This window comes from Chinchilla lanigera, unplaced genomic scaffold (genome assembly GCF_000276665.1).
Source record: "Chinchilla lanigera isolate Chin_1 unplaced genomic scaffold, ChiLan1.0 scaffold00026, whole genome shotgun sequence".
Lineage (NCBI taxonomy): Eukaryota > Metazoa > Chordata > Mammalia > Rodentia > Chinchillidae > Chinchilla > Chinchilla lanigera.
Window position 1 is genome coordinate 12,333,616 of NW_004955427.1, and position 13,508 is coordinate 12,347,123.

The 13,508-nt window shown below is 39.5% G+C and overlaps 1 protein-coding gene across 6 annotated transcripts in view; it reads left to right on the forward strand.

Moving 5' to 3' along the window:
- Window positions 1-13,508, forward strand: part of Phldb2 (pleckstrin homology-like domain, family B, member 2) — a 101,656-nt gene that overhangs the window by 49,516 nt on the left and 38,632 nt on the right. For 4 of the 6 annotated variants that reach the window (XM_005386372.2, XM_013515161.1, XM_013515159.1 and 1 more), the window contains 2 exons: window positions 200-337; window positions 11,810-11,938. In XM_005386372.2, coding sequence (XP_005386429.1) covers window positions 200-337; window positions 11,810-11,938 — 267 coding nt within the window. The remainder of the gene's footprint in view (window positions 1-199; window positions 338-11,809; window positions 11,939-13,508) is intronic. The other 2 variants (XM_013515158.1, XM_013515160.1) reach the window with 1 other exon arrangement.

Consider the following 13,508-nt stretch of genomic DNA (forward strand, 5'->3'; position numbering starts at 1 on the left):
GCATTCTGGACTCTGCAGCTTCCTTATGTAGGAATCCTGACCCTCCCAGGGGCGCTTTAGAGTGTATTCTGTGTTCCATAGTCCGGGTGATCCATCAGGGCTTTTTGGAAGTTTTAGCTATTAAGCATGTATCTCAGAGTGGGCAATTGAGAATATTCCTGGAGGGGAAATGCTGCTGAGATCTGTTTTGTGTCCTTAGTTGGATATGGAATGTGCCCTTTTGGACGGAGAGCAGAAATCTGAGACAACTGAACTAATGAAGGAGAAGGAGATTTTGGATCATCTAAACCGGAAAATAGCAGAACTGGAAAAGAACATCGTTGGGGAAAAGACCAAGGTAAAAGAAAATTTGTGTCAGAATGTGAGTTTTATGGGTAAAGGTGTCTCCAGTTGATTAAATACAAATGTTCCCATGATTTTTACCATTCTCATGATTTTGGATTTGTGTGTCATAATCCCAGAGACAGTGTCACTAGAGAAAAGTCCTAAGGTCATAAATTGTCATGGAAAAATGTCAGGTACTGGGCGGCAGAGCCCATATAGTTTGGAAGCTGATATTTCATGGCATCTCATTCTACTTAAGTTGACTGAGTTGTTTTTTATTTCCAATCACTCTTTCTACTCTTCTGATTTCACTGTGTTTTTAAGCGTCAGTTTTTTCTTTTTAAAATACTGAACTTTGTTGTCACTTGTGTCCTTTCGGGTTGGCTTAGGCATATTCAAACAGACTTGCTTTTATTTCTTTTATTTTTCTGTTTATTAAACTAATAATGAAAGCCATTTATCTCACTTGCCTTGCCTTGCTATTGTCTCCAATGCAAGCGCAGTGCTCTTTGAAAATGTTTTTTCTGAGCATGGGGATGTCCTCACACACTGCCAAATAGAAGCTATCTGTAAGAAACAGGTGACACTTAGCTTGGGTGAAATCCTGCTTATACATTTCAGGCCTCAACCTGAATGTTAACTGATGACTGGTAGACAAGGTATGGAAAATAATTCGCAGATTTAGAATTCCACGAGTTGGTTTGTCTGTTTATGAGTTTTCCCCGTCCTTGGAAATATTACACCTTCTTCTGTCTTTATGACTTGGTTACAACTGAACTAAGCTTAAAATTAAAAATGAAATTGGGAAAGCAAAAAGCAAATGAGATTTAATTTTTCCCCGGCCTATCACATTCTTTACTAAACTGAGAAAAAAGAAAAAAGGTTTCAATTTGAATAAGTTCTAGGGGTCATGTGTGGAAAAAAAGTCTGCTAAATGTGACTTCCTTTATATGCTCTTAATTGTTTGAGATGCATAAATAGGGACATTTGATCTTGGTACCGAAGAATGAGTTCCAAGTGATATTGTCAAAAATGGAAGTTGGATTAAAAGCTACACTTCAATTTTTTGGTTACCTATCATAATTATGAGACTGAGGCACTGCCTACCGCAATAAGGCAGTGGTTACCAGTCACAATTAAACTACACAGCCTTGTCATATTAACCTTTAATGTGTTCATTTTACATCCAGTCTTTGAAATAGTGAATATATTTGAGTAGCAGGTATCTTTTTTTTAGATATTCACAAAACAAGTAAAAGGACTGATCGTCTCAGTGTTCCCAGAATTCAGTTAACGGCTTATGTTTTTCTGCGTTGATGATAGTCAAAAGCTTTTGTTGGAGGTATCACACACCTCGTTTGGCACTTGTAGCATTTTACTATAAGGTAAATACAAATTAGTTTAGGGAATACTGTAGCGACTGTGCTACTGTTTATGTCCTGTTGGAAAGCTTGTAGAAGTTGGGATGGAGTTTCATATACCGTGTAAACTCTGTCTTCCTCCTCCGTGCAGTTTTTGATCTCTGTTTAGCTCACTTATGGCCCAGCCTACAAATCTATTTATCTGTCTGTGGGTAGCATCAGGTTCTGCACAAAAGTGAAGCAAGTTGTGTCAGTGGGGAATCTCACTCCCTGGAGAAAGGTGTGCTGTGCCCTCCACCCAAGGGAGAGGGGGGCCTCCCAGAACACGGGCAGGAACAGGTGAAGGAGCCACCTCCAGCTGTTGCTGTTTTGGTGGTTTGACAAAGCAATGCAAGGAGAGGGGCCTGCAGGGCTTGGGGTAGAGGACTGGCTCACGTAGCTGTTGGGGGGTCATTGCTCATGGCAGGTGGAATTACTGTGTCCTCATGTAGTGTAAAAATGGCACGTACTGACTTTGAGAGGCTGCAGAGAGGATACGGGGTGTGAAAATAAGGCCAGGAAATGTGATATTAACACCTCGCCTTTACAGCCAAGCTCTAATGGACTCAGCCCTGCTCGACAGCACTGTTATCTGTCTCCGATAAACTTGTTTTGACATTTTATGATACAGCTATTTTGTATCTTCAGTCTGTTAAAATCTCTGGCCCATTTTCCTCCCAGTGGCTCAGAGATGATCTCACCACCTGCTTTAGTGAGAAATTGGAAGCATCTAATCTTTTCACAACTAAGGAAGGTTCTGTCCTGATATCAAAGACCAGTCCTTTCGGGTAGGTCTGAACGTCATCCCATCACACTTTTGCGGGTCTTCAGGACTTTTGCACAATCCCTGCCAGTTCACTAGACCTTTATGACCAGCTTGCCTCCATTATTATTTGAAAAATTATGACCATTTAAAAGTAAGCTACTTCTTCACTATATAAAAATAATCTACTTTCTCTTCTGTTCAACATGAAGTCTTCAAACTTACGAGTACACTATCTCTTCCTCCTCATTTCCAAACTGACTCTGTCTCCCATCCCACTTGGCACAGACCTCCACGACCCCAGGAATTTTCTCTTTTACTGACTCTTGAAGACCACTGCACTTTGCAGCCCACTGGGGCTCCTCAGTGTTCTCCGGATCACACTCATGAACAGCGTTTGGTACAGAAGAAAACTTTCTTCTCCATCTTTGCTTCTGAGGACCAGACTTCTATAGTTTACCTTCTGTCACTCTTTTTCTGTAATACTCCCTTTTAATCAAAAACCATTTCTCTTGTGCACACACCTTCTTTTATGCCAGTGACTCCAAATAAGATGTATGTACTGATGATTATTATATACATGTCTCCCTTTTATTTATTTATTTATTTCGTGTCTTTTTGAGACAGGGTCTCAGTTCAGGCTGGCCTTGAGCTCACTTTTGTAGCACAGGCTGGCCTTGAACTTGCAACGATCCCCCTGCCTCAGCCTCCCGAGTGCTGGGATTACAGGCATGTGCCACCGTGCTCAGCTTATAGGCGCGTCTCTAGCCCACAACCCTTTTCTGCATTTCCACTCACATCTTGTAACCTACCTGACATTTCCGCCCAGATAGCTCACAGGTGGTATTTACAACTGAATGCGTCCATCAACAAGCTATTGAACTTACCCTTCTGCCCCCTCCTCTAGTTTTCTCAGTCCAGGAAACCCCCATCCTTACCCATCTGTATCTCCAAATAGAAACTTAGAAGCTGATCTTAACATTTCTTCTTTCTTCATCACACGCAGTTGATTACCAAAGTGTTTACCAAGTCAGTGTCTCTGAATCTCTGCTAACAGGATCCTCTTCTGACTCATCAAAGTCTCTTTTCTAGTCTCTTTTCAACTTTTCTCCTTCAACCCGTTTCCTTCACAGCAGCCCTCGTGATTTTTTAAAACTAGCACATAGATCATAGTTTAGATTTATATAAAGTACAGTGGGATATAACACTCTGATTCATGTCCCACTGTTCTTTCTATAAATCTAAACTCCTGACTGTGATCTGTTACCACCCTGCTCATATTCCACACCGTTCTCATCACGACCTTCTCTCTGTTTGGAAATCTGTTGTCCTCCCTCCCAACCCCATTCCTGCCCAAGTCCTTTGCCAACGCTGTCTCCCTTGCCTAGAATCTCCTTTCCTATGTTCGTGTGTTCCCGACTCATTCTGTCTTTCACTACTCAGCCTCCCTGTCACCTTTTCAAAAAAGCCAGATAGCTGAGTTATCTTTTCTCTGTTGTTCTTGGTTGTCTTTTGTTTTGTTTTGTTTTGCTTTTTTATGCATCCTGTTTTATGATTTGCATTTGTTTGGGGCTTATTAGAAACTTCTTTTTCTCTCTAGCCTGTGAAATAGACACTGTGATCCATGTTTATCCAGCCATAGTAGGTGCCAAATATGTATGCTCAGGGACTGTTGTCCTTGGATTTGCCTGCTAGCGGCTGGTCCCGGCTGGAGATTGTAAGAAGCACCATGCCAAACACCTGCCCAAGAGCTTTGTGCAGCCAAGTTTCAGGACAGCTGGGCTGGGCCGCCAGAGTGCACATGCCAGGGGCCTGCAATCACACTGCCAGTTGAGCCAGTGTAAGACAGAAGAAGGAAGTGGCCTTTGCCCTTTTAGATCACGTTTCCCTTCCCATACACCTGTTGCTACAGTCAGATATAAACCCTGGAATGAGAAAAGCAAAACCTGAAAAGATATCCCTGAAGGGCAGGCTCTGATTCAGATACTGATAGCACATCCTGGGATCCTGGCCCTTGTTTTTCTGTAGATGAGCCATAGGAATCAAGTTTTATAATGCCTTGAAGTTGGAATCTTTATGTGAAATTATTGACACTTCAGATAATAGCTCTTCAGATAATCTTTAGTATTATTTCTTTTAGGTTATTTACTTATTTAGTTTAATACTTAGTATAAATTAATACTTTTATACATGATTGCTGTTTATTTTGTTATCATGTAAACAAAACCTTACTACATACACAAGATAAAATATAGATAATGTATTTTCTATTTATTAAGCATTTTTCAGTGGTTCTCTGGGCTGATCTTCCGTTATCCTCCGGGAAACACCGTGGAGAACATTAATAAGCCTGTTTCCAAGTGTCCCCTTGTATTCTTAGATAGTAGCCACATCACAGATGGAGCCGGTACAAACATGGGTAACGCCTGCACAAACATGAATATCTGATTGAACATAAACTCAAGGGCTGTTTATTTAGTAAAGTCCTAAACAAAGACCATGATCGCATTTTGCATCATGTTGAAGAAGGCAAGTGAAAGAGACAGGATCGCCACCTCTGGCTTAGTGCACTATCGCGCCTAACGGGCTTGTTAACAGTGGGGAAGCTGCTAGCGCCGTGAAGCCCTGCTGGGCAAAGGTCGGGTATGGAACTGGTTCCCTTTCCTCCCACTCCCCACCTCCACTTCAAGGGCGAAGCCCAATTTTAGGCAGCTGCTGAGAAAGGTGGGACTGGCACATCTGCTTGTGCAGGTTTTCGTTGTCTTCGTCTACTTCCAACTACCTTAAAAATTCAAACCTAAAAAGAGTTTTTCACTTTCCTCCAGTTTTGAATTATCTGTCTCATCTGTGCTCTTTAGCGCTCAAAGATAAAAATCCAGCTCTAGTGAAGTCAGATAAAACGATGAAGAAAAGCTTCCCGTCTGCCTTCTCGGTGACGTCTTCCCGTGGCCCTGGTGGCCAGCAGAAATGTTTGTTTCGGGACAAGTATTTTGTGTCCCCACACTGATACATGGCAACATTTTGTAACCACTCTGGCAGGCGGGCTTTCGCAGCGAAGCACACTGACCTGTGAGGGCTGGGGATTTAGCTCAGCGGCAAAAGCGCCTGCCTGGCAAACGCAAGGTCGTGAGTTCGGTTCCCGGTACCGGAGAAAAACCGAAAAACCACACTGACCTGTGAGTAGAGACATACAGAGCCCACTGTACACGTTTCTTGAGTGGAATCTGGAGTTCTTCAACTTCCTAATTTTTATACAATAAGCACATGCCGTTAAGTGGTTAAACCTGGTTCCCCATTCTCACCCTGCCAAAGCAGCTGTTACTTCTTCCCCATCCTTTTTTCAGAGCCAGAGGAAGACAGGGCGCATGTCCAGATTCTTCAGCCAAGTGTTAATGCCTCCTGAGCACAGAGCACTGGCCAGGTCACAGCCAGGTTCAGAAGGGACACAGCCCTTCCCGTGCCTTTTTCTTACATTTCAAAGTTAGCTCCCAGCCTAGAGGAAGTGGAACTATATCACGGGATTTGGGGATTATATCAGCAGGATTACAGGTGGGAGGTTATATTTCTGGTGGTTTCTTGATTACATAAGCCCTCAGCGTTCTGCTTTGCCAACCTTTTCCACAGTAAATGTACATCACATTGCGTATTTAAATGTCAAAGCCCTGAGAAAATATCCTCAGCAAGAAATACAAGGATGCACCTCTGCAGAGGCAGACTATGGGTTCTTGACAGTCATCACTGTTTGAGAAGGTCTGTAATCTTTGCAGTTCCAAAAGCTAACGCTTTGGGTAGAAAAGTATCTTTTGTAAGATTAAACATTCATACATATACCTACAGAAAAGTAGTAGTGTGTTTGATTAGAAGGTATTGCCCCAGCCGGGTATATGCCCCAGGTGGCGCATGCCAGTAATCCCAGCACTTGGGAGGCTGAGGCAGGAGGAACCTTGTGAATTCAAGGCCAGCCTGGGCAACAAAGTGAGCTCAAGGCCAGCCTGAGCTGCATAGCGAGATCCTGTCTCAAAAAGACAAACAGAACAAAACAGAAGGTAGGTATTACCCCAGCTTCACTGGAAATGCCATATAACATGTGTTATATAAACTGTGCTATGTGCATAAAATTCAAAATATTAGGAAATCTGAAACATTTCTGGCCTTAAATAGGATCCTGATGTATACATATGTCTAAAATCCTGAAAATGAATGAATTGAACATGTGCACTTTATTTGTAAGTCAATTATACTTTATTAAAGCTGTTACAAAGGGAATTTCTAGGCTGGGGGTATTGCTCAGTGGTAAAGTGCTGGCCTATCATCTGTGAAGGCCTGGGTTCATTCTGCAGCACTGGAAAAAAAAGTTCTGGGTCTAAAATAGGTGCCTAATCTATGAACCTATGAGAATGTCTGCTTCCTAAAGAATCACAAAGATTTCAGGGACCAAAATGAAAGGGAGTCTCAGGGTATGTGGAGAGGATATTGGATGGACCTCCCCTGCAAATGGTGACTTACAGCTACAGAATTTAATTCATTGCACACCAATTCTAACCCTGAGCCAGGCTTCTGTGAATTGTATCCTAAGTGCTGAGGGTGTGCTGGGTTCTGAGCTAATCCGCTTGGAAATTACAAAAATAGATTTTAATGTTTAAGAAAATCAAGCTAATAGAGGTGCCGATTTAACAAATAAAGTATAGGAGGCTGAGCCGCATCAGAATTTCAGATAAAGAGAGAGTACGTTTTTAATTGTATTTATGTCCTAAGCAATATTTGGAACAACTTACATTAAAAAATAATTTGATGTTTGTCTGAAATTCAAATTTAACTGGATATTGTCTATTTTTATCTGGCAGCCCTATAAGCTAATAAATTAAGCATTTTTTAGGTTAACTGTAAATTATCTGCTTATTGAATATTTTATGCTTAGATATGTTGAAATTATTTTTTCATTAGAATTCAAGAATTTTGTGTAGTATTAAAAATCAAAGATGGCCAGCAAGTTAAATTTTATTTTCTTCATTTAAGAATACAACTAAGAGAAAACTTACATCACTGTTTCCTAACACAAATCTAGCAAAATAAGGGCTGGGGATTTAGCTCAGCGGCATAGCGTCTGCCTGGCAAGCGCGAGGTCATGAGTTCGATTCCTGGTACCGGAAAAAAAACCAAAAAAACAAAAAACAAAACAAAACAAAAAAATCTAGCAAAATAAGTCATCCTGTGACAAGCCTTGGACTTTTTTAATTTTACAAAAATATCCAAAATTTTATAATAAAAAAACAAGAGCATAGTAATAGTTAATATACTGTGTATCATTATTTTCAGCATACAGTATTAGCAATTCAGACTACTTAGGGTGAACATAACCATATGTAATCATTTATCTGATTAGAAAGTAAGCACTTTGCATCAGAACTTGAAATCTGTTATCTTTTTCTGAATGAATATTAAATATCGGAACCTGTCACGGTTCACTGTTTGATTTATTAGAGACATTTGATTTGAGTATGAAAGTGTAATTGGGATACTAGTTGTGAGAGGCCTTTTACACTATAAAGTAAAGGCACTAGCATCAAGTATTTTAAGAACATTTTTGATGAGTCTTGACTTATTATCTTGTGCTGTCATTAGAAACAAAAATCAAATTGTAATCATCTCATCCTGCTTGTCTAAGTCAGTGGTTCTCAACCTGGCTTCATAGTAGAAAACTTGAAAGTGTTTTTGAAATCCTTGTTGTTAGTCCTTTTCGTCCCTAGATTTATGATTGAATTGGGTCCTGGGAAATAGTGTATGTAAAAGCTCACTCAGTTTATTCTAATGTCAAGGGTGGGCACCAAAGAGCTAAAGGAGAGTGATCAAGTTCCCTTGTTGGCTTTTGTACCTGTAGTCCTCTTTTAACCTTTTTTTTTTTTTTTTTTTCCCGGTACTGGGAATCAAACTCATGACCTCATGCTTGCCAGGCAGGCGCTGTGCCTCTGAGCTAAATCCCCAGCGCCCCCCCTTTTTTTTTAAATTTTTTTTTGTTTGTTTATTTGTTTTTTCCGGTACTGGGGATCGAACTCATGACCTTGCGCTTGCTGGGCAGGCGCTGTGCCTCTGAGCTAAATCCCCAGCCTTTAATCTTTATTGAATATTAAATGAACAAACAACTAACTGGAAAGGCAAAAGCAGCTGGCCGTCTGTATCCTTGCGTTCTGTATCCACAGACTGAACTAAGGATTGAAATTATTGAAAAAAGTTACATTTGTAGTGACCATGTATAGATTTTTCTCTCGTTATTACTCTAAGTATTTCCATGTAGCAACTCTTTACATAGTGATTAAATTGTTATAATCTAGAAATGGCTTAAAATATACAAAAGGATGAGCATAGGTTACGTGAAATACTGTGCCATTTTATATGTGGGACTTGAGCATCATGGATTTGGGTACCCTTCGGTGTCCCACAGCCAATCCCTGCAAGATACTGAAAGACAACTGCATAGGTCTAGTTTTATATACTGATTTCCACCATAATTTACCCATGCATAATTTATCATTGTCCTTTATGAATGCGGAATTTTAGGAACATTAGCCTTACATGTGCACGATAGAATCTAGCAATGAATTTGTGCCCCAGCGGGACTTGGACAGTCCATCGAGAGAAGACAGGTCAGTGCCAGAACAGTGCTAACAGAAGCATGTTGTCGCTAGGAAGTCCCATTCTGGTTTTGGTTTTATGAATTCCCCTGTGTACATGTGGATCTCACTGGAGTGTTCCAGTTCTCTGTAATTTAATGAAGTAGAATCTGTTAAGTTTACTAAAAAGATTTGAATTCATTCATTTCTTGAAAATAGATTTATGATTCTTAAAATAGACGTTATACTGTCTCCTTCTGTATCTGGAAATGTCACTGTGTCTGTCATAGACTCTAATCTGGAAAAAGGGAATAACACTCAGTTTTTAAATTCCTCATGTAAAAAAGCAAGAATCCCTGAATTCTCAAATGCCATCTGTTTTGTCCTCTGAACTTCACTGTAAAAGGTGATGCTTTGGGCTCTAGTTAAATGCTTGCCTCTGGTTCGTTTTCCTTCGAACCTTCCCGGGCAATGCATAGAAGAGAGGAATATTAATTTCATTTTGGCTCAGAGCTGTTCTACTTCTGGCTCTCACGAGAGTGATCTCACCTCTGTGGTCCTCTGTCATTTATGAAGCGGCCCACCTGCTACTTCTCTCTTCCTTCCCCTCACACTTCCTTTGCCCTAGCTTTGGCCCCACTCAGCGTTTGCTCTGAGACCCAGGTAGTGGTCATAGCATTAGCGGTAAACCACAGAGAAGCTGCTGCAGGTTCAATGGCGCCTGCTTGCATAATTATTTTTGCTGCCCCTTTGTATGGAATTGTGAAACGTTTTGAGCGTCTCAGAAGGAAGGCACTGTGTAAACATGAGGTATTGTTTACTAGTTGTTTACTTCTGTTTATTATATCAGTATTTTCTGTCACACATAACTTTACATTTTAGAACTTTGCATATATGTTATTTAATTGCATTCAGTAACCTTTTTAGTTTTTTACTTTCCGTTCAGAGCTGGAATTGTTGGAAAGCTGGTAATAAGGTATCTAGAAATAGAACTCAAAGGATAAAATTCTGTGTAAATTGGGCAATCGTTGATGCATACACAAGAAATAAGACATTTTCTTATGTATTTCTTGTTTTATTAAAAGAAAAACATTAACTCTGAAACTAATGACTAAATCTTAGAAGTACTAGTATATTCAGTCTTATTATGGATTAACACTCTAGAATTCTTTTTTTCTGTTAACATGCTTCCTCCAGCTCCTTTTCTAGAGATATGCACAGTGAAAAAACTTACTGGTAAAAACTGAAGAAACTTCACTTGCAGATTTTTAAGGTTTAAATTGTTGTACAATCATTTTACATCACTGTATGAAGTAATATTCACAAGTCTATGCTGTCTGGATTTAATTATTTGGAAAAAAAATACATTTGACATATATGTATGTACATTTCTAAAATACTGTTGAAATTCAAAAAATAAATCAAACATGCAGACTCAAGTGAGCTCATAGGTATTGATGTCTTATAGTTTTAGATTGAAGAAAAAGTTTTTGTCAACAATCTGTGTGTTCATACAGGAAACCCTGGCCATTTAGATAAAGAAATTATGGGAAGATGACTTCATTGGACTATTTCAGAGATTCATCCTTTAAAACAATCTTTCTGCCATGTGCTTAGGATTAAATAGTTTTATTTCTACCAATTTAAATAGAGGGAACATAGGCAAGTGGCAGCTTTACTTAGTGAAGTTCAAATCATCATAGAGCTTCATAAAATATTTTCTTTATGCTAGAAGCATTACGCATGAGTTTAGGCGGTTAAGGCTAAAATTTGCTTAAAATGTTCAGAGCATCATAAAATGACCGTAAGTTGAGAAGACAGTTATAGTGTTTTACCTTTTACATCCTGGAGAATGTCCAGGGTCACATTGGCATGTGTGACTTGGGAGGGGTTTAACATTGTCTTCTCTCTCCTCTCTTTGTGGCTCCTGGGTATCTTTTCTATATTTCACAGCATATTTCAGTTAACTGATTTCTTTACGTCATTCATTGTAAGTTCTTGTTTCCCAGTGTCACAGTTCTGTTGTGTCTGAGCTCCCTGATCTGCTTTTTCCCTGGCTCCTTTGTCAGTGTTGTGTTTGTACTAGCTTTTCTAGCCTCTGAATTTGAAGGTCACTCTGGAATGAAATTTATTCATTGCTTAGACCCCGAAGCTGTCCAAATAGCTACAACCATTTGAAATGACTTGGGTATGGATAGATGAGTAGTGCATCAAAGTGCCTCTGACCTGAGAACAAATTTGAATAATTTCCATAACTGGGTTAGCAAGAGCCTCAAGGAAATTGGACCGTGATAGTACTTCGAGGTACATAAATAGCCCTTTTCCTTTGGTTCTCTAACACGTGACTATATTCCAGGTTAACTGATGAATTTGGTTGGCATCTTATGTTGTTGTTCTCAGCCACGGACCAATATTCAATCTTGCTATTGCTTCCCCCGCCTTTGTACCATGGTGGCAGGAAGGATGGAAGGAAGGAAGGGCGGCTCGTCGTCGTACCCAGTGAAGCGAACTACCTCAGAATGCAGAACCTGGACCTGCTTGTCTTAACTTCCATTAACGTCCCCTTAACCTAATGGCTAATTGGTTGTTTTCTACGTTTGTAGCACATGTAGAAGTTGTGTATGTTTGTGTTAGCCTTTGGAAATGTTCACTAGCACCTGCCTGGGTGTGAAAGGTAATTTCTATTCTTCTATTTTCTGATTTCTGAACTTCAGGAGAAGGTAAAGCTTGATGCTGAGAGGGAAAAGCTAGAGAGGCTTCAGGAGCTTTACTCCGAGCAGAAGACCCAGCTGGACAATTGTCCTGAGTCCATGAGGGAACAGTTACAGCAGCAACTGAAGAGGGTCAGTAGCAAACAGGAATGCACCGCTTCTTCTTTCTGTTTTGTTTTGTTTGTTTGTTTTTTATTAAGTTCCATGTTCCTATGACTTACCGCTTCCCATAGCATACATTTGCATAAATTATAGTCATTAGACACTTTATAAATAAACTATGGATGCTAATAGTATATATTATTCTATGCCAATCAGTTAAACATTCCTTATTAGAATCCTCCTCCTAAGTTATCATGCAAAAGTACTTCTAAAGTTGTTCTTTAGAAGTAAGACTTGTAGCAGACACCAAGATGGTGGCATTTATTTCTTTTTTTTTTTTTTAAGAGAAAAAAATAAAATAGCAATAAAAGAGTTTCAAAGCCAGTTAGTAGGAGATTTACAGTAATTAATACATTGCATATTGTTGTCTTCCTAGTAGTTATTCAGAGTACAAAATATAGGCATGATATCTTGGTTGTGGCGTTTAAATCAACTGACATCTTTCCTCGTAGTCTTTGCTGTATTGTACTAGTTGCCTTTGAATTATTTTTCCTTAGCTTGACTTTTTCTTCTTTCCCAAAAATTATCCCATTCTCTGATTTGCCTTCTACCATCATGCCTTGTTTTTGTTTATCCTTTTTATTTCTGCTGCTTGGTGACAGTGAAGTTACGAACCTGATTACTGCAGGCAGACACTGAGATCCAAGAAGATAGCATCGCAAATGCCCTAACATCTTCTCGTAGGAACATCCTAAATTGTAAAAGCTTATGCAATGTATGCCTTCTAATTAAAGTTTATCTGGTTACTCTCCTATCCCGAATTCTGGGAGCATTTAACACAACCACGCTGGTTATCTTCTGGAAGACTTCATATGAGGATAATTTAACAGACACTACCATGACCACTTAATTTTTCATAGCCCCTTGCATTGTTTCCTCTGATCAGCCGTGACCCGAATCAGTCATTAACAGTCTTGAACATCTGAAGAAATCGTGCAGTAGTAATTTGTCCTCAGTGAGTAACGACATATGATTTCACATCAGTCAACAAGGTTAATTTCATTCACGCTTTATCTGTACCATCTCTAAGGAATGAGCAGGTTGAAAAATTGGTTAGATCACAAACGTCAAAAATTTTAAGATGACCTTTGATATAAAAATACTTGATGTTTCTGAGAGAATCACAAGATAATAAAGAATTACAGGTAAAACAAGTGTGCTGGAGAGGTCGCGGGCATCCTCATCCGTCTCTAGCATGGGCAGGTTAATTAGCAGCATAACAGTTTAATGGTTATTTCTTACAGTATTGACACAAAGAAAGATTCAACAGTGTGTCTTCCTCTTTACCATTTTCATTCAGTAAAGATGAATTTGCTGTAGGAAGATAAAATTTCCTATCTCTTGGTGTCATAACTCTCTAGAAATTTTGTGATACAGATGATTGGGAAAAGACTAGTATTTGTTAAATTAGTTTAGTTTATAATTGTGTTTATGCCAGTTCATAAGAGATAGAAAAACTGGAATCAATCTCTCTCTGTCTCCCTTTTTCTTCTTCCACCTCCTCTGTTTCTCTCTCTCTGTGTGTCACTGTCTGTCTGTC